This window comes from Tiliqua scincoides, chromosome 3, assembly GCF_035046505.1.
Source record: "Tiliqua scincoides isolate rTilSci1 chromosome 3, rTilSci1.hap2, whole genome shotgun sequence".
Classification (NCBI taxonomy): domain Eukaryota; kingdom Metazoa; phylum Chordata; class Lepidosauria; order Squamata; family Scincidae; genus Tiliqua; species Tiliqua scincoides.
In genome coordinates, this window is record NC_089823.1 from 81,503,760 (window position 1) to 81,523,533 (window position 19,774).

General features: G+C 45.5%; 1 protein-coding gene across 1 annotated transcript in view; it reads left to right on the forward strand.

The window, feature by feature from the left end:
• The window catches only part of ARHGAP6 (Rho GTPase activating protein 6), a 283,141-nt gene extending 264,742 nt beyond the window's left edge, over positions 1-18,399 (forward strand). Inside the window, exon 13 of the mRNA XM_066619645.1 lies at positions 18,326-18,399. Coding sequence (XP_066475742.1) covers positions 18,326-18,387 — 62 coding nt within the window. The 3' untranslated portion in view covers positions 18,388-18,399. The remainder of the gene's footprint in view (positions 1-18,325) is intronic.
• Positions 18,400-19,774: the final 1,375 nt, after the last annotated feature.

Sequence of the window (19,774 nt, forward strand, 5' to 3'; positions counted from 1 at the left end):
TGTCTGTCAGTCACCTTGCCACTCAAGAGCTGTTCATGCCCAGAGGCAAAAGAAGATTCTTTGAATGGAGCTGCTCCTCCGCCAGAGGCTTATATGGCATGTTTGGTCTGCAGAGAGGTTCAAAAAGACCTTTGTGGTGTGATTCCCTTTCCACAGCACAGGGATGTTTCATATTCATATATAATTTGCAAATGAACGTCCTGTCCATGACTTTTTCTAGACTCGTACATATTAGGCAATAGGCTGAAAATAAAACACACAACCTTTACTTTTAGAAATGTTTTGACTGACTATTGCGTCAAGTGTAACTTAATTTTTTTCTACTATTCTGTATTATTTCTATTAAATTGGTACCTGAGACACACTCACCTACTCACAAGGAAACATGCATGAGTGACCGTTTCAGTTTTCATAGGGCTCAATACATTTTTTTTTTTTTTGTAAGCTTAGAGGAAGGGGAACTTCCTTCTCAAGAGTTTGTTGGGCCCTGCATTCTTTGGATTGGGAGCATTTTGGTGATGTTGCATTCCCCTCGACCTGTCGTTCAAAGTGGACTGAGGCATGTTTGCCTAGTCAGAAGTATACACATGCTGCTCCATTTCCTTTTCCATAGGGTACAATACAGTTTCCTTGGCTATCGGCCTCTCAGTTGTGGTTCACCTCAGAACGCCAGATACAAGGGATGGCACCAGGATGCATGCCTCTTGTCGTCTTGTGTGCTCCCTGAGGCGTAGGTGGGCCACTGTGAGATACAGGAAGATGAACTCGATGGGCCTCATGTTCATTTTCATGATCCACCAAAAATTGTGTCACAACCCACTGCTAGGTCCCAAACCACAGATTGGGAATGACTGGTATGATGTATTCTGCTAGAAAGTATATTTTATGCTTTCAATTTTCAAATTAATATTTTGTTGAGATAAAAAAGCTTAAAGTCACAAATTCTGTGTTCTTGTTTTTTTTTTTTTAATGTACATCTGCTTCCAGTTTTTTCTCCAATGACTTTAATGTTGCCTACCTGGATTCCCCCCCATGTGATCATTGCAAGCGTTTGAGGTAAATCAGTTAACTTCCTGGAGCCAACCAGAGAATGCCATAACTGGGCAGGGATCTGAACAGATATCTCCTGCTAAAATCTTATGCTGTGTGCGCTGCACCAGCTAGACTGCCTCTAGCTGAAGGTGCATTGAACACAGAAAGCTACCACATGCTAATTCAGACCATTGAAGAACCAGGGCTCATAGGATGGAGAGCTAACAACTGTTTTCTTGCCAGAAGTCATTCCCACCCCAAACTGATTATGTGCAGCAAAACTGCCTTGTGGGTGAGATTTTGGACCGCATTAACTGTGGAACATATTAACCCCTGATCCCCTGTAAACCAGACTGGAATATCTGAAGTTGCTTTATTCACCAAAAAAGGACATTTCTGCTACTTTCAGTCTACTTCTGCTTACGACTACCATCCTATATACATTTCCTGGGAATAAGTTCCACTGAGCTCAGTGAGACTCAGTTCAGAATAAACAGGCATAGGGTTGTGCTGGATGTCCACCTTTAATCTGTTGGCAAACTTCAGTCTCGAGAGACTATGGTATCGTGCTCTGAATGGTGGTTCTGGCACAGCGTCTAGTGTGGCTGAAAAGGCCGATTCGGAAGTGACAGTCCCTTCCACACTGGGAGCAAGTGCAGTCTGTCCCTGGTCTGTCTCCCTGGCTGTAGGCCTTCTTTGCCTCAGTCTGTTGGCCAAGTGTCTCTTCAAACTGGGAAAGGCCATGCTGCACAGCCTGCCTCCAAGCGGGCTGCTAAGAGGCCAGGGTTTCCCATCTGTTGAGGTCCACTCCTAAGGCCTTCAGATCCCCCTTGCAGATGCCCTTGTATCGCAGCTGTGGTCTACCTGTAGGGCGCTTTCCTTGCACAAGTTCTCCATAGAGGAGATCCTTTGGGATCCGGCCATCATCCATTCTCACGACATGACCGAGCCAACGCAGGCATCTCTGTTTCAGCAATGCATACATGCTAGGGATTCCAGCTTGTTCCAGGACTGTGTTATTTGGAACTTTGTCCTGCCAGGTGATGCCAAGGATGCGTCGGAGGCAGCGCATGTGAAAAGCATTCAGTTTCCTCTCCTGCTGTGAGCGAAGAGTCCATGACTCGCTGCAGTACAGAAGTGTACTCAGGACGCAAGCTCTGTAGACCTGGATCTTGTCTGGAAAACGTGGTAGCTGCTTTACCGATGCATTTGTTTAGCTCTGTATTGAGAGAAAGAGTGTCGGAGATCGTTGAGCCAAGGTACACAAAGTCACGGACAACCTCCAGTTCATGCACAGAGATTGTAATGTAGGGAGGTGAGTCCACATCCTGAACCATGACCTGTGTTTTCCTCAGGCTGATTGTCAATCCAAAATCTTGGCAGGCCTTGCTAAAACGATCCATGAGCTGCTGGAGATCTTTGGCAGAGTGGGTAGTGATAGCTGCATCGTCGGCAAAGAGGAAGTCACGCAGACATATCAGCTGGACTTTGGACTTTGCTCTCAGTCTGGAGAGGCTGAAGAGCTTTCTGTCTGATCTGGTCCGGAGATAGATGCCTTCTGTTGCAGTTCCAAAGGCCTGCTTCAGCAGGACAGCGAAGAAAATCCCAAACAAGGTTGGCGCAAGAACACAGCCCTGCTTCACTCCGCTTCGGATGTCAAAGGGGTCTGATGTGGAGCCATTGAAGACTACAGTGCCCTTCATGTCCTCCTGGAAAGACCTGATGATGCTGAGGAGCCTGGGTGGACATCCGATCTTGGGGAGAATCTTGAAGAGGCCGTCCCTGCTGACCAGGTCAAAAGCCTTCGTGAGATTTATGAAGGCTATAAAGAGTGGCTGTCGTTGTTCCCTGCATTTCTCCTGCAGTTGTCTAAGGGAGAACACCATATCAGTGGTGGACCTGTTGGCTCGGAAACCGCACTGTGATTCTGGATAGACGCTCTCTGCAAGTACCTGGAGCCTCTTTAGTGCAACTCGGGCAAACAGCTTTCCTACAACGCTAAGGAGAGAGATGCCGCGGTAGTTGTTGCAGTCACCCCTGTCACCTTTGTTCTTGTAGCGTGATGATGTTTGCATCCCTCATGTCTTGAGGTACTCCACCTTCTCTCCAGCAGGCCCTAGGTCCAACACAGAAGAACATTGCTCCTGTGAAGTCTGCCGCAGGCGAGGTCATCCAGGATCAGGCGTAGCAGATGGAACACTGGGTGCAGCACTGGATATCTCATAATGTATTAACAGTTAGTGAGGATATTTTTTTCATCTTTCTCTGAGTTCAGAAAGTAATTCCTGGGTCCAAGGATGGAATGCAGCATAAAAATCTCTTTGAAACAGAACTGGAACACTGGCACCATGTAACACCAGTGCTTATGTGCCAGCACACACATGTCAACAGACACATCTCCATGGACCTTCTAATGTTTTACTTGTGGTCTGCAGCATGAATCACAAGGGTGTGAAGAGTTTCCTTGCATGGTCAACTCTGTAGAATGATCCCAAACCATGTTTATGAGAATCCCCATAAAGAAGGCTACTTATGCCCTATAAATCCATCACATTTCAGATTTCTCTCCCCCTCTGAAGCAATTGTTCCAGGACTCTTTATACTAGCCTCTACCATACAGTGGAAATCTTAGATGCCAGGGGATATTCATCAGGACTGGAGAGGTGGGCACCATTTGAGGTTCTGCTGACAGTGACATAGGGAGACAGCCTTTTCTGTGGTGGCACCTTGCCATGGTTGAATCAGAATCAGATCAATTTCTTCTCTGTCTGTGCTCAGCATTGGCTGAGCACCCATGTATTCTCTTGAACATCTGGAGGCTTACTTTCATCTTGCTGTATCTTTTCAATTAAGTGTTTATTCTGTGCTATATTGGGTTTATTGCTTCTGTTGTTGGTTTTATTGCACAGTATTGGACTTCTTATGTTTGATTGGTCTTGTGGTTTTGTTGCCTTTTTATTTTTAAATTACTGTAAGCTGTAATTATCTTTGGACATTTTTCTACTAAAGTGGAAAGGAAGAGGTGTAATTATTTTTAATAACGAACATCACAGCCTATCTAGTAGGAGCAGTAGTACCCCCCAAGTCATGCTTTCTTTCAAAGTAGACAAGCATGAAGTGCTGGTTTGCATTACCTTACCAACATAACATAAACTGCTGTCTTTGACACCTGTTCTACGATACGTGAAGGGCACTTAGACCTAACCACAAATATCTCAGATAATAAAAAATGTGAGTCTTTTGAGGTTAATAATTTTGAGGCGTATAATTAATAATTATAAAGTATAACACCAACTGGGGAAATTGCCATGGAATGGAAAAATCATGCTTTATGAATGGTGAAGCCGGAGAGAAAAATGAATGGCAAAATCTCTGCATGAATGTTAGCCCAGTTCTACACTTACCACATGATGTTGGTGCTCCTCTTCCACTAGTCGTAAAAGGTGCTCCGACAGCGCACTACTCGGCACAGTGCCAGGAGTGTTCCACCTTCCTGCCCGCGTCATCTGTTCTCCAGCCACCTGCTGGAGCAAGTAAGTCAGCAAGAGATATGGGAGGCGTGGGGGAGGTTGGGATGGGGAGGGGACAAAACCGACGGCGGAGATGGGTGGATTGGGTCAGGGTAGGAGGTAGGTTTGGTGACAGCAATGACACCAAATCCCAGCCCCCTTCCCAGACCTGGTCCTATGACACGGGTTCATGTGGACTTGCATCAGCTGTTTAGCTAGTGCTGAATCGAGTAGACCTCCTTCCCTCTTACCCCTGGATAGAGAAAAAATTGTTTCCTTACCCAGAGGACACTGCCACAATTGCCTCACACTGCAGGATGCCACGCCAGCCATTTTGGTGCTGCTGCATCGGCAGGGGTGGGGATTGGCAAGATGGATAGAATTGGATTGTGAATGTAGTCATAATGGTAGAGAAATGTGACTTCATACACTTTAAATTATTCTTCAATTTTGAACGAAAGTGACAACTAGAAACTGATAGCCCCAACTATTCTTAACTGTTTGTGCATTCACCAGCTTGCAACAATTGTAACCTTGGAAGAGATGGCAAAGACTCTGTGCCTTAAACAGCTGCACAAGAGACAAAAATCAACTGGTAGAACTTTTCCTGTTATTGGGTATCAATTCTAGGACAAGCTTGCATTTGACCTGTTAGGGAAAGCCATTCAAATAAAGTTAATAATCCCATTTTGTGCACTGCCCTAGCAGCCTTCAGCCCTACGTTGCTCAACATCAGCCAGATGTTGGAGTCTCAAAAGCCAGTCATTTGGAGGTCATTGTGTCCTGTTTTCTTCCTGACATCTAGTACTCAGAAGTATACCACTTCTGGTTTCTCCTAGCAGCTATGGCTAATAGGAAAAAAATCTACTGACCACACATTCTTAAATCTTTTTAGAGCTAACTAAGCCAGTGGCCATCGCTCCAACTTGTGGAAAGTTGTTCCCTGAGTTGATTATCTGTTGTGTGGGAAAAAAATTACTTTGCTTGCTTGTGCTGCCAATAACTTTCACTGGATGACTCCAGGTCAGCGTGGTGGCACAGAATAACTTCTCCTTCCACACTTATTAATTACTTTACAAACTTGAATCATTTTCTTTTTGTTGTTTTCCATAATGTTGCATAACAGACATTAAACGGAATGTTTATTGGACCAAAAAACACTTTGTGAAAGTTATGGACCTGAGCAGGACAGCTGCCCTGTGACATGTGCTTGACAACAAAGCCATCAAGTGACAACATGCTGATTCCATCAGGGAAGCAGCACTTGCTCTAACTTGCTCTCTGCAGACGCGTGTGGCCTCTGGGAACCAAGTGCCTCGGGAACTAAGTGCCAGGTAAGGCACAAGAGTTTAGCATCTGGGCGAGGAGAAGGCAAGGAGACCTCTGAGTTTTGGAGAAGGAGAGGAGGAGGAGCAGGAGGAGGAGGTAAGTGTACTCATTCTAACACTTTGTCTTTCTAACTCCCTGTCTTCTAACCTTAACCTTACCTTTAAAGCAACCTTAAATCAAAATTGAAAGTTAGCACCTAAGGGAGGTACATAGGTCTACTCTGAGCAGGAGCAGAGTCCTACTCGTGAGTAAGAGCAGAGTCCTACTCGTGAGTAAGAGCCCAAGGGTCAGGCATTTAAATCAAAGTTGAAAGTTAGCTGCACCTAAGGTAGCACCTAATCGAAGGAAGGGAGGAGGATAAAGTGGAAAGCAGGTTTTTCTACTTGTTTAAATTAAACCTATACTTAACCCAGGTTAAACTTAATCTAAGTTAGAACATAACCTAAACAGGTCAGTAAATTGGGACACAGGATCTAGAGAGCAATAAATAATTAAACAAACCCAAATAAAAACTAGCTTGAGGTTACAAAAACAGTCCAGCCTAAGAGAACAGAACTAGGAGGGAAAGAACCTAGGAAGGGCCAATTCCCAACCCATTAAGAGCCCCATTAGGCTAATCCAAGCAGTCCATTCAGGAGCCTGCAGAGTAGGTCACGCCCATCAGCAGCCATTTGCCTTCCTGAGCTTTTGTAAACTCACCTGGGAAGGCCAGCCCCCTTTCAATCAGGAAGGAAGGAGGGAAGAGGAGCCAGCCAGGAGTATAAAGCTAGGCAGGCCATCGCGTGAGGCTCTCTGCAGACACGTGTGGCCTCTGGGAACCCAGTGCCTCGGGAACTAAGTGCCAGGTAAGGCACGAGAGTTTAGCATCTGGGCGAGTTCAGCAGCAGGGCGAGGAGGCCAGGGCCCCATACACTGCCCTTCCTCTTCCCTTGAGAAAAGGGCTGCTATCCAGTGTACGGTTTTTAAAAGGACCCCTAAATAAAACAACAACAACAAAAAAGCTATGCAGTCAGACAGCCAGCAGCAGGGTGGGGGCTATCCAGTGTTCTGCATCGAGTGCCACATGTATGATTATATGCCTCTGGGGCATAAGTCATGGGTGTGTCCTCGGTGCAAGGAGCTCCAGGCTCTCAGGGAACGCGTCCGCTCCCTTGAAGCCTTGGTGGCCAACCTGGAGAAGCGCAGGCAGCCAGAGGAGGACCGTGGGGAGACTTCCGGGGACGATCAGGCTTCGTCCCAACCTCAGGCGTGCAGCTCCTCGGCTGCCCGGGTGGGAAATCTCGGGACTGGAGGACGTCATCCTGGAGAGGAGGGAAACAATCCCCTAGGGGGGATCCCGTCTCCAGGGGATGGGCCCGTATCCGAGCGCACTCGGGATACTCCTCGGCGGGAGGGGGGTCGGGGGCTTCTTGTAGTGGGGGATTCGATTATTAGAAACAGAGAGAGGGGGGTTTGCAACGGATGTGAGGACCGCATGGTGACTTGCCTGCCTGGTGCGAAGGTTGCGGACATCACTTCTCGTCTAGACAGGCTAGTAGACAGTGCTGGGGGAGAGGTAGCGGCTGTGGTGCATGTCGGCACCAACGACGTGGGCAAGTGTAGCTGGGAGGTCCTGGAGGCCAAATTTAGGCTTTTAGGCAGGAAGCTGAAAGCCAGGACCTCAAAGGTAGCGTTCTCTGAAGTGCTACCTGTTCCACGCGCAGGGCCAGCTAGGCAGGCGGAGATCAGGGGTCTCAATGCGTGGATGAGACGGTGGTGTAGGGAGGAGGGGTTTAGATTCGTTAGGCACTGGGGAACATTTTGGGACAAGCGGGGCCTGTACAAGAGGGACGGGCTCCATTTGAACCAGAATGGAACCAGACTGCTGGCGCATAACATTAAAAAGGTGGCAGAGCAGCTTTTAAACTGATCCCTGGGGGAAGGCCGACAGGAGCCGAGGGGCATCCCATAAGCCCAACCCATAGGGATGAGGATGGGGAGGTTAGAGAACAACAAGACAAAGGCAGGGTAGGAGAAGAAATTGGGAAAGGTAGGGTGATGGGATGTGATAGACGGTTTGGCACAATGAGAGGATGCGGGGACAAAGGAGCAAATAAGCAGCCCATCCTGGGGCATTCCGTGTATAAATGCTTTTATGCGAATGCCCGAAGTCTACGAGCAAAGGTGGGAGAACTGGAATGTCTGGTGACAAGAGAAAATATTGACATAGTGGGCATAACGGAAACCTGGTGGAATGCGGAGAATCAGTGGGATACCGCAATCCCGGGCTATAAACTCTACAGGAGGGACAGGCAGGGGCGTGTTGGAGGTGGGGTGGCCCTTTATGTTAAGGAAGGGATAGAATCCAGCAAAGTAGAGATTGAAGGTGGGTCTGACTCCACCGTAGAATCTCTGTGGGTTAAATTACCAGGCTTGTGCAGCGATGTAGTACTGGGGGCGTGCTATCGTCCTCCAGACCAGAAATCTGATGGGGACCTTGAAATGAGGAAACAGATCAGGGAGGTGACAAGGAGGGACAGGGTTGTAATCATGGGGGACTTCAATTATCCTCATATTGACTGGGTCAATTTGTGTTCTGGTCACGATAAGGAAACCGGATTTCTTGACGTGCTAAATGACTGTGGCTTAGAGCAGCTAGTCACGGAGCCCACCAGAGGACAGGTGACTCTGGATTTAATATTGTGCGGTATGCAGGACCTGGTTAGAGATGTCAATGTTACTGAGCCATTGGGGAACAGAGATCATGCTGCGATCCGTTTTGACGTGCACGTTGGGGGAAGAATACCAGGCAAATCTCTAACAAAAACCCTTGACTTCCGATGGGCGGACTTCCCTCAAATGAGGAGGCTGGTTAGAAGGAGGTTGAAAGGGAGGGTAAAAAGAGTCCAATCTCTCCAGAGTGCATGGAGGCTGCTTAAAACAACAGTAATAGAGGCCCAGCAGAGGGGTATACCGCAAAGAAAGAAGGGTTCCACTAAATCCAGGAGGGTGCCCGCATGGCTAACCAGCCAAGTTAGAGAGGCTGTGAAGGGCAAGGAAGCTTCCTTCCGTAAATGGAAGTCTTGCCCTTATGAGGAGAATAAAAAGGAACATAAACTGTGGCAAAAGAAATGTAAGAAGGTGATATGGGAGGCCAAGAGAGACTATGAGGAACACATGGCCAGCAACATTAAGGGGAATAATAAAAGCTTCTTCAAATATGTTAGAAGCAGGAAACCCGCCAGAGAAGTGGTTGGCCCTCTGGATGGTGAGGGAGGGAAAGGGGAGATAAAAGGAGACTTAGAGATGGCAGAGAAATTAAATGAGTTCTTTGCATCTGTCTTCACGGCAGAAGACCTCGGGCAGATACCGCTGCCCGAACGGCCCCTCCTGACCGAGGAGTTAAGTCAGATAGAGGTTAAAAGAGAAGATGTTTCAGACCTCATTGATAAATTAAAGATCAATAAGTCACCGGACCCTGATGGCATCTACCCAAGGGTTATTAAGGAATTGAAGAATGAAGTTGCAGATCTCTTGACTAAGGTATGCAACTTGTCCCTCAAAACGGCCACGGTGCCAGAAGATTGGAGGATAGCAAATGTCACGCCTATTTTTAAAAAGGGAAAGAGGGGGGACCCGGGAAACTATAGGCCGGTCAGCCTAACATCCATACCGGGTAAGATGGTGGAATGCCTCATCAAAGATAGGATCTCAAAACACATAGACGAACAGGCCTTGCTGAGGGAGAGTCAGCATGGCTTCTGTAAGGGTAAGTCTTGCCTCACGAACCTTATAGAATTCTTTGAAAAGATCAACAGGCATGTGGATGTGGGAGAACCCGTGGACATTATATATCTGGACTTTCAGAAGGCGTTTGACACGGTCCCTCACCAAAGGCTACTGAAAAAACTCCACAATCAGGGAATTAGAAGACAGGTCCTCTCGTGGATTGAGAACTGGTTGGAGGCCAGGAAGCAGAGAGTGGGTGTCAATGGGCAATTTTCACAATGGAGAGAGGTGAAAAGCAGTGTGCCCCAAGGATCTGTCCTGGGACCGGTGCTTTTCAACCTCTTCATAAATGACCTGGAGACAGGGTTGAGCAGTGAAGTGGCTAAGTTTGCAGACGACACCAAACTTTTCCGAGTGGTAAAGACCAGAAGTGATTGTGAGGAGCTCCAGAAGGATCTCTCCAGACTGGCAGAATGGGCAGCAAAATGGCAACTTCAATGTCAGTAAGTGTAAAGTCATGCACACTGGGGCAAAAAATCAAAACTTTAGATATAGGCTGATGGGTTCTGAGCTGTCTGTGACAGATCAGGAGAGAGATCTTGGGGTGGTGGTGGACAGGTCGATGAAAGTGTCGACCCAATGTGCGGCGGCAGTGAAGAAGGCCAATTCTATGCTTGGGATCATTAGGAAGGGTATTGACAACAAAACGGCTAGTATTATAATGCCGTTGTACAAATCTATGGTAAGGCCACACCTGGAGTATTGTGTCCAGTTCTGGTCGCCGCATCTCAAAAAAGACATATTGGAAATGGAAAAGGTGCAAAAGAGAGCGACTAAGATGATTACGGGGCTGGGGCACCTTCCTTATGAGGAAAGGCTACGGCGTTTGGGCCTCTTCAGCCTAGGAAAGAGACGCTTGAGGGGGGACATGATTGAGACATACAAAATTATGCAGGGAATGGACAGAGTGGATAGGGAGCTGCTCTTTACACTCTCACATAATACCAGAACCAGGGGACATCCACTAAAATTGAGTGTTGGGCGGGTTAGGACAGACAAAAGAAAATATTTCTTTACTCAGCGTGTGGTCGGTCTGTGGAACTCCTTGCCACAGGATGTGGTGCTGGCGTCTAGCCTAGACGCCTTTAAAAGGGGATTGGACGAGTTTCTGGAGGAAAAATCCATTATGGGGTACAAGCCATGATGTGTATGCGTAACCTCCTGATTTTAGGAATGGGTTAAGTCAGAATGCCAGATGTAGGGGAGGGCACCAGGATGAGGTCTCTTGTTATCTGGTGTACTCCCTGGGGCATTTGGTGGGCCGCTGTGAGATACAGGAAGCTGGACTAGATGGGCCTACGGCCTGATCCAGTGGGGCTGTTCTTATGTTCTTATGCCCAGTTTCTATGCCACACAGACCGCCTTTCTGTCTAATATTATGTGATTAGAAAGGACTTAGGGTAGGACAAGAGCCATTTCCTGTGAAATGTATTGGATCACTACAGGTCACACGGGGTAATGTAGTTCTCTGAAAGAAGAATCCCGTTTTTAACTTAGGATTTGTACTTTAACAGGAACTTCCCCATTAAAGTAATTATTTAGGGTGTGGTTCGAGAAATGTATACTTGTAAAAAGCTGAATGTTAGCATGATGGGATACGATTCCTGAATAAGTAAGCAAGGACTTAGTTTTGTAACCAATGGTAACTTCTCCCATGTAATTTTTTGCAAATAAAGAAATACCTTGGTTATAGGTCTAAACAAAAAATGTGACACAACTCCAGCACTCCTTGCTTGCAAGACAGTGTTGATAAAACCATCCTATAGTTCTGAATTTCAAGTTTAAAGGAACTACTAAACACTAATTAGTTCCCTGCATATGGGTGTGGAGGTCTTGGCTCCCTTTGTCTCTTGTTTAGATCCAAATTCTGGACTGTCTCCTTCTTGTCTGTTTTTAATTTTTGTGGGACTTGTTATAGAGTAGTTTTTAATCTGTTGCTTTATTGTATTCTTGCAGAATGGATGTATTCTAATTTTTGGAGGAATGTCCTAGTTTCCCATATAAATGGTAAAATATTAGGATTACATTCCCAGACATAAACATATCAGTTTCCTGCTAATTTACGAAAAAAAAAAAACCTGTTATATCCTGCCTGTGATTCTTTTTTCATATATTGGACCTGTGAGCTTCCATTTACAAAATCTGATCATTTTATAAAAATGAATGTATAGAAAATTTACATCTACTGAGGCTCAGTTCACAAAGGAAACCTAAAAAGCCTCAGTCAGAAGCCTCTAGTTGTGCGTAGCAACTGTTTGTTCAGACAGGTGCTAAAGTTAGCCAGAGTAATCCATTCCAGCTCTCTCTACTCTCTGCTGACTTTGTGCCCTTTTGCATCCTCTCCTGCAAACCAGATACGCTTCTGGTAGTTGCTGTGACTTCCTTGTTTCTGACTAGGATTCTGAGGAGGAGAACCTTTGTGTTATTACCTGTGGTTGAGCAGCTGGAGGATTCACACAGTAGAGGCCCCCATTCAGACCTTCAGTGAAATCTGGGGGATATTATCTTTTCTTTGGCGGTTCAGTCTTCTACTGTTGAACAACTCATGAGGCTGCTCAAGCAAATTGCTTTTTAGCTTGTTGAAATAAATCTTTGCTGCTGTTTTGTCATGTTTTTACTACATTTTTGATGTAATTGTCATGTACAGTGATGAAAAGAAGACTAATAAGCTCTGAAGGGACTGTGTGTCTTATGAAGTGCTGTGTATGTTGGCCATAATTATTTTTTTTTATGAAACTCACTGAATAATGTAACGCTTTAAAAAAATTAAGCAAAGGTGGGTATTTTGGGGCAGGGAGAGGGGATTCAGGTCTGGGACAGGGTTGGGTACGGTGGAACAGACTTCCACTGCATCCTACCCCCTGTCCTGGGCCTCAGTGTTATATGGGGCTACTCTGTTCTGCGCTGTTTAGATAGCTGGTGCAGAACAGAGTAGCTCCATGTAGTGCTGGCAAGCCTAGGATGGGTGATAGGATGCAGTGAAGGTCTGTTCTGCCGTCCCCAGCCCCGTCCCAGGCCTGAACAGCTAAACAGCTGGCACAAATTTGAGTATCTCCATTGAGCAGGCTGGGGCACTGCACAGGGTAAGGAAACAAATGTTCCCTTACCCCAAGGAGACCTCCCGCCTGCTTTAATCCAACACTGGATACAGTGTGGCCCCACAGCGCCACCGTTGGATAGGATTGGGTTCCAATCTGCTTATCTTCACATTGAATAGTTTGGTGTCATTTGCAAACTCCGTCAACTCGCTGTTTACCTCTCACTCCCAATCACTGATGAACATTATCCTAAAAAGCACCCGTTCCAGTACAGATTCTTATAGAAGTGTCTTGTTCTTTCCCAGCCTTAAACTTACAGTTTTTATAACCCTCAATAGAGGATATTTGAAATGAAATGATGCTTTTTGCACTCTCGTCCTTTTGAAACATGGCTGTTGCTTTTGGCAGCAAATCAACCGTATCTCAGGGAGGTTTCTTCTTCCCGGTGCACATTTTGAATTTCATCATGACCTCCTTCTGCTTCAGGAGGTTTCCATTCGCCCCTCTTTTCTCTGGAATGACCATACCAGTGTGGGCTTTTAAGAAACTCACAAGATTTCATATTGATGGAGCCATTTGCCTCTGGTGAGTAAGATAGGATTGAAGCCTAATAAGCTGTACTTATTGAACACAATGGGCTTACTTCTGAGTAAGGTAACACCTTTTTCAAATACTTCTATGTATTGATGAGAGACCAAACACTAGAGTGGAGTTAACCACTCTTTGGCAGGCAGGAACAAAAGGGAAGATAGGTCTTGTTTGAAGCTGGCATCTTTCCCGGTCCATCCTGTGAAGCTATTCCATCATGAAAATGGGCCACCGTCTTCAACTGCCTTGGCACTGAAATTAAGGGTACATGATGCCTTTTCCATCTAATATCACCATTCCGTGGTCTGTGTGTGGTTCTGCTGTCATCCAAATGAGATGCTACAATATCAGTCTCACTGAAACAGATCCCAGTTGTATTTGCATCTGCTGTTTCCTTCCCTCTTTTTTCAGCAGTGTACTTTCCTTGGCACCTGAATAAACATTTGCAAATATTTATAGTTCACTACCTCACCATCGTGTATTTGAGATCTTCCCACAACTCCCCTACATAAAATAGCAAATTCCTGCCTCCTTTTAATATAAACATACAACTAATGTGCCCCTTGTCACTGTGGACATCTGTTAGATGTATAGTAGGCATTATGCTGTTCATGGACGAGTCATTTTGCATCTGAATATATTTGCATGGTCATCTGAAATTTGCAAAGGCTCCTTCACAAGAGAGAAAATCAGGCTCTACGTAGCATTGCTTACAGTAAACCAACACCATACTTGTAACAGAATGTCTAAGACTGGTTCTATGGATCAAGCTTGCAAAATGAATTAGACTGGAGGGACAAATACAGCACCCACCAACTGCTGACGTCCACACCCATAAGTCACTGCAAAACGTGTGAATTTAACCTTGGACCATCAATTTCTACTTCAGTTGAGATATCAAAATAGAAATCATTACTGAAGCACTGCCAAGAACACTGTCTGTTCTGAAAGAGTTAAAGGATAAATGTGGCTATCCAGTAGCAGTGTGCATGCATTTGTGATGTCCTAAAACGAACATGAGGGAACAAGCATGTCAATGTCCACCTTCTTCCCTTTATCAAAACAGGAAGGAAAAGTTCACCAGTGGCTGCTGGTATTAGATCACTGTAGCAGCCACTGGCAAGTCTGTCCTTTTGCCCTATGGACTGCCTAACCCTGAAGGCATGGCAAAGATTTGTGTGGTAGTGGTACTGGAAACAACACTAAGGAGGGCTCACCTAATAAACAAAAGTGAAAGCTGGCAATAGTGCACAGCTGATTTGACAAATCTGACCATACCAGCAATCGTGTTTTGTGAACATTACTTAAGAGTATGATCCACAGCGCTTATTGGGCTGATCCCTGGGAGTGACACAAACATGCCAGAAGGAACGTTCACGCCTCCTTAGCAGTGTTGGAGGCTGACGCGAGGATGTGTGCCAGCCTTCTCATGCCAGATCCGAGACAGTGGAAGGTCAGTTCACATCAGCCTATGTATGCCAGAGCGGGGGTTGGGGTGGGTGGTGGGAGGGTAGAATGGGGACATTTTTGGGTGGGGGAGGATAGGGGGAGGGCAGACCAATGGGCAGATCAGGCTGGGTAGGGGGAGGAACTGGACTCCAACACACAGACCAGATCCTAACTCCCCTCCTGAGTAGCCTGGTGTTACACCAGGCTTCTTGGGTCTGTTTAGTAGCTCCATTGAGATGACTGGGGCATTACTCAGGGTAAGGGGAAATAAATCCCCTTGCTCAATAGCCACCTCCAACTCTGCACTGGATACAGCACTGGCCAGCTTGTTCCAATGCAGAATAGGATTGGGTTGTCAGTTACTTAATTTCTATCTCAGCCAGCATATACCGAAAGGCACGTATATTTACATATTTTCCTTTAATTGTCTTATCTCAGTTACTCCAACATAGTAGCAAAGGACTTAACTGGAATAAATGCACTCTATGCAGAAAGATGACATCTTTGTGTCATCCTAGAGATTGTAAATTAGTTTAAATGCACATTTGTGAGGTACGTTCATGAGCCCTTACCGCAGGCCCCGCACTGGGCTAGTTCTGGTGCTGGGCCCATGTTCCGCCACCTGGTGGTCACCTGGACCGCTTGTCAGCAGAGAAGTGAGTGGGGGTGTGAGGGGGAGGCGGTGTTCCAAGGGGGGGTAGGTAGCGTGGCAGGAGGAAGGTGGGGTAGGAGGGAACAGGGTGGGAGGAGCTCAGCTCCACCAGATCCAGAGCCTCGTTTTGTACCATGCCGCCCAACATGGGACTCTTTGATTCTGCTGTGGCTCTCAGAAGGGGACAAAAGTCCCTGTCTCCCAAGAAGGCAAGGGTGGGAGCCCAAGGGAAGTTGGATGTTGCAGCCACCATTTTGGTGCCGTGGCAGCCCTGCACTCTGGGCAGCTCAGGATTGGGCTGTTAATGCAAAAAGGATATAGTGGAGATGGAAAAGGTGCAAAAGAGAGCAACCAAATGATTACTGGGCTGGGGCACCTTCCCTACGAGGAAAGACTACAACGTCTGGGCCTCTTCAGTCTAGAAAAGAGGCGCCTGAGGGGGGACATGATTGAGACATACAAAATCATGCAGGGGATGGACAGAATGGATGGAGAGAGACGCTCTTTTCCCTCTCACATAACACCAGAACCAGGTGGCATCCACAAAAGTTGAGTGTTGGGAGAGTTAGGACAGGCAGAAGAAAATATTTCTTTACCCCGCATGTAATTAGTTTGTGGAACTCCTTGCCACAGGATGTAGTGATGTCATCTTGCCTTCATGCCCTTAAGAGGGGATTGGACAAATTTCTGGAGGAAAAGTTCATTACGGGTTACAAGTCACAGTAGGTATGTGAAAGCTTTTGGTTTTAGAGGCAAGCTGCCTCTGATTGCCAGAGGCAGGGAAGGGCACCAGGATGCAGGTTGTGTCTGTTGTCTTGTGTGCTTCCTGGGGCATTTGGTGGGCCTCTGTGAGATACAGGAAGATGGACTAGATGGCCCCTTAGCCTGATCCAGAGTGGCTCTTCTTATGTTCTTATGTTAATGTGGATCTCCTAATTTCTAGGGACATCCCTCTGTTTTGTAATGAATGAAATTTTTAAAAAATGAATGAAATGGGATTCAATCTGTTCATTTTTTCATTCATTATGAAATGAATGCCTGGATGTCCCAAGTAAATGGAGCCACCAAAAATGAACTCTCTCCAGCAAGCTGGTTTTGCCACTATTGGCTATGCTATAGGTAAGCTTTTAAACCTTCCACAGCTATGGAACCGAATGAACGACTGAATATACACACAAAAAATTATTAAGAAATCAAAGTCTTAATACCCAAAAATAAAGTTTAAAAGAATTCTGCACAGCGCCCATCAGTTATTATAATGTTATGATTGCTGCCAAAAGATGCCTGATCAGGCCAATGTGTGTCACAAGCACATGGCCTATTTGGGTTTTGCGAGTTGTTGCAGTGTCAGCTAGTTAAGGTGGTGTGGCACAGATCTAGGAATAAACCATGTTATCTGTCCGGTCATCACATTTGACATGCATTTACTGAACTGTGTGGATGTGTACTGTACTGAATAGCACAGCTGTGCTATGGAGTCCGGATCATGCCGAAATGATTTTATCAGTGGTGACCTACAGCACTCTGGGAATGTGCAAATTGGCCTCAGCCTCACTAGTTTGTGGGTTACATGGAAGCAATGTGTCAACACCACAGATGGTTGTCTGAGATTTCCTAACCTCCATAGATCGGGAGCCGCCTGGGAGTGGCAGTTTGAGAGACTTAAGTTCAGTTGCCAGTCCCCATGTATTCCAAGAATGTTCTCCAGTGATCACACTTGGCTATAGTTAATTCTTGAACTGAGATTTATTGTGCTAACAAAAAACACACCAAGAGCTGCAATACTGAGTATTTCATAATCTTCAACATCATAAAAGTTTTGGCTTAAAGAATTCTGTGCTAACAAAGACTTCTGTTTGTATATTGTTGGGTTCTTAAATCACAAAGGCTGCAATCCTCTTAATACTTACAGTGGGACTTAATTGGGACAATGGGACTTCCTTGTGAGTAAGCATGTTTCGCATTGTGCTAAAATGCCAGACTTGAGAAATGATGGGCGCAATCCTAGCCCACTTTCCAGTACATAAGGGCAATGCAGCTCCAAGGTAAGGGAACAAACATTCCCTTACTTTGAGGAGGCCTCAGTGAGTGACACCCAACTGCAGGATGCAGCACATGTCCCATTGGTACTGCTATGCCAGTGCTGGAAATGGGTTAGAATTTGGGCCGATGTGGCATGAAGGTTTCTAACTGGTGTGTGGTTTGTGTTTGTGACAAGGAGAACAATTCAAGCAATTGTTTGCCCAAGGTTCTGATTAGCTGCATTGTGATGATGTTCTTCAGTGCTCCTTCCTCCAAATTTTTTTTCCCAACACTGAAACCATCCTTTCAGAAAGAGAGACCTGGCATTATGACGTCCATTCCCACATGAGCTGGTATATTTAACTTGAGAGAAGTGTGTGTGTGTGTGTGTGTGTGTGTGTGTGTGTGTGTGTGTGTTTAATTAGTTATGGAAAGTGGTTCTACCTTGACACTTACAAACAGAATGTTTTCTTTTTTGAAAATATCCTATCCTCACAATATGCCACTCCATGGGCAGCATGAAATGCAGCAAAAGTTCAGTGGTGGAATTTAACAATGTATCACTCCGATAAATTCTGTTCTAAAACCTGCCAGTCCCATTTTGTTATCTATAAAAATGCAATTTGCTACTTTTGATAAATGTATCTATGTAATCCAGTTTTCTCAGCTTCACACAGAGATCCCTCTGAAAAATATTTGAAAATTAAGCTAAATTATGCAGTGTGTTACATTTCCCCCACCCTCTGATCATGTTACGCAGCCAACATGCCTTAGACTATCTTGATGATGAATAAATGCATGGAATGTGCCCAGATAGAAGTTTGCAGAAAGTGGTGAAAGAATAAATTGGGCAACCACCCAAGAAATCAAGTGTAAGAGATTGAGACTTTTTAAATATTTCACCATGTCGCTTTAAAAATGCTATGTTATCTTCTCAGGTATTTCTAAGGATGGCAGAACTGGTTTGGCTTTAAGAAGCTGTCAAGAGACAATGACGTAGGAGGACTACAAATATACATTGAGGTGTGAACTGAACTAGGATCCCGATATGTGCATATTCTTTTCATGCACTAGATTTTGGATTCCTCCCACCACCACAGCATTTGAAGGTTTCTGTTGGGAAGTTCCTGGGGGGAGGGGGGAACCATCCCGGGTATGTGTGTATAGGATTGCGGCCTTAAGGACATGTACCAGGTTATACTGTTAGGTATGTTGTTGAAATTGATGGTTTTTATTAATATTATCACTATTGAACATGTATCACTGAATGTTGGATAAAAATATTTTTAAATATAGCTAATGCCTTTACTGTGCACTCCTATACGTGTCTACTCAGAAGTAAATCCTACTGAGTTCAATGAGACTTACACCCAGGTAAGTAAGTATAGGATTTCACCCTTGCTTCTAAAAAACAAAATTTCCATTGATCCCAATTAAGCATCAATTTAGTATTGTATCCTAAAATTAAGACTGACAGACTGCTCTTGGTATCACCTAGGGCACCTATGCCCATGAGTTGGATGTGTCTCCTGGACCTCTTTATCAGGCCCCTGTGATAACTGGGCTCCCCCAACACTACCCTTTCAGCAGCCCCACATCTGTTGAGGGTCTATAGGCGGAGACAGAAGGAGGCCTCAGAAGGTAGGGAACACTCTGGAGCAGTGGTTCCTAAACATTTTAGCACTGGGACCCACTTTTTAAAATGTCAATTAATCGAGATCCACCTAGGTTTACCAGACTTTTTTAAAAAGGAGATCTAGAAAGAAATTATTTCTTTACAAGTAATAACTCCCAAAAAGATGCTCAAACATTTATTTCCTTATATTTACACATACTTGCAAAATGCAGGAGCTCCGTTTGCAAGAAGCTGAGCTCTGTGCAGTGCAATTAGCAGCTTTATGATTTTTGGATAGCCTCAGGGCTTGAGGAAATTAGTTATCTGATCTTTCCATCACCATGTTTTCATTGGAGACTCTGCTCAGCTGCTATGGGACGTGCCAAAAATAGGGTCACGACCCACGATTTGGGAACCACTGCTCAGGAGGAAGGGAGAAGACCATGAAAGAGGGGATGCTGCTGAGGTGTTGGGAGAGCCCAGTTATGATGCGGGCCACCCTTTCAGCTGAGCTGTGAAGTGGCGCTGCAGCAGATGGAGTGCTTGTTGAAGAGGCAGCCCGCGTGATAATTGGGCTGCCCCACATCTTGAAAATGTGTTCAACATTTGCACATTCTATCCTTTGCAGCTAATGAGTTTTTGTGAAAACAAAGTGCTTATTTGTGCTCATCATCTGCTTAATGACATCATTTCTTGCCCTCACAGCAGGCACGATCAAAGCTGTTTGGCCCACCTTATGAAATGGGTTTGACACCCCTGACCTGGCGTGCAA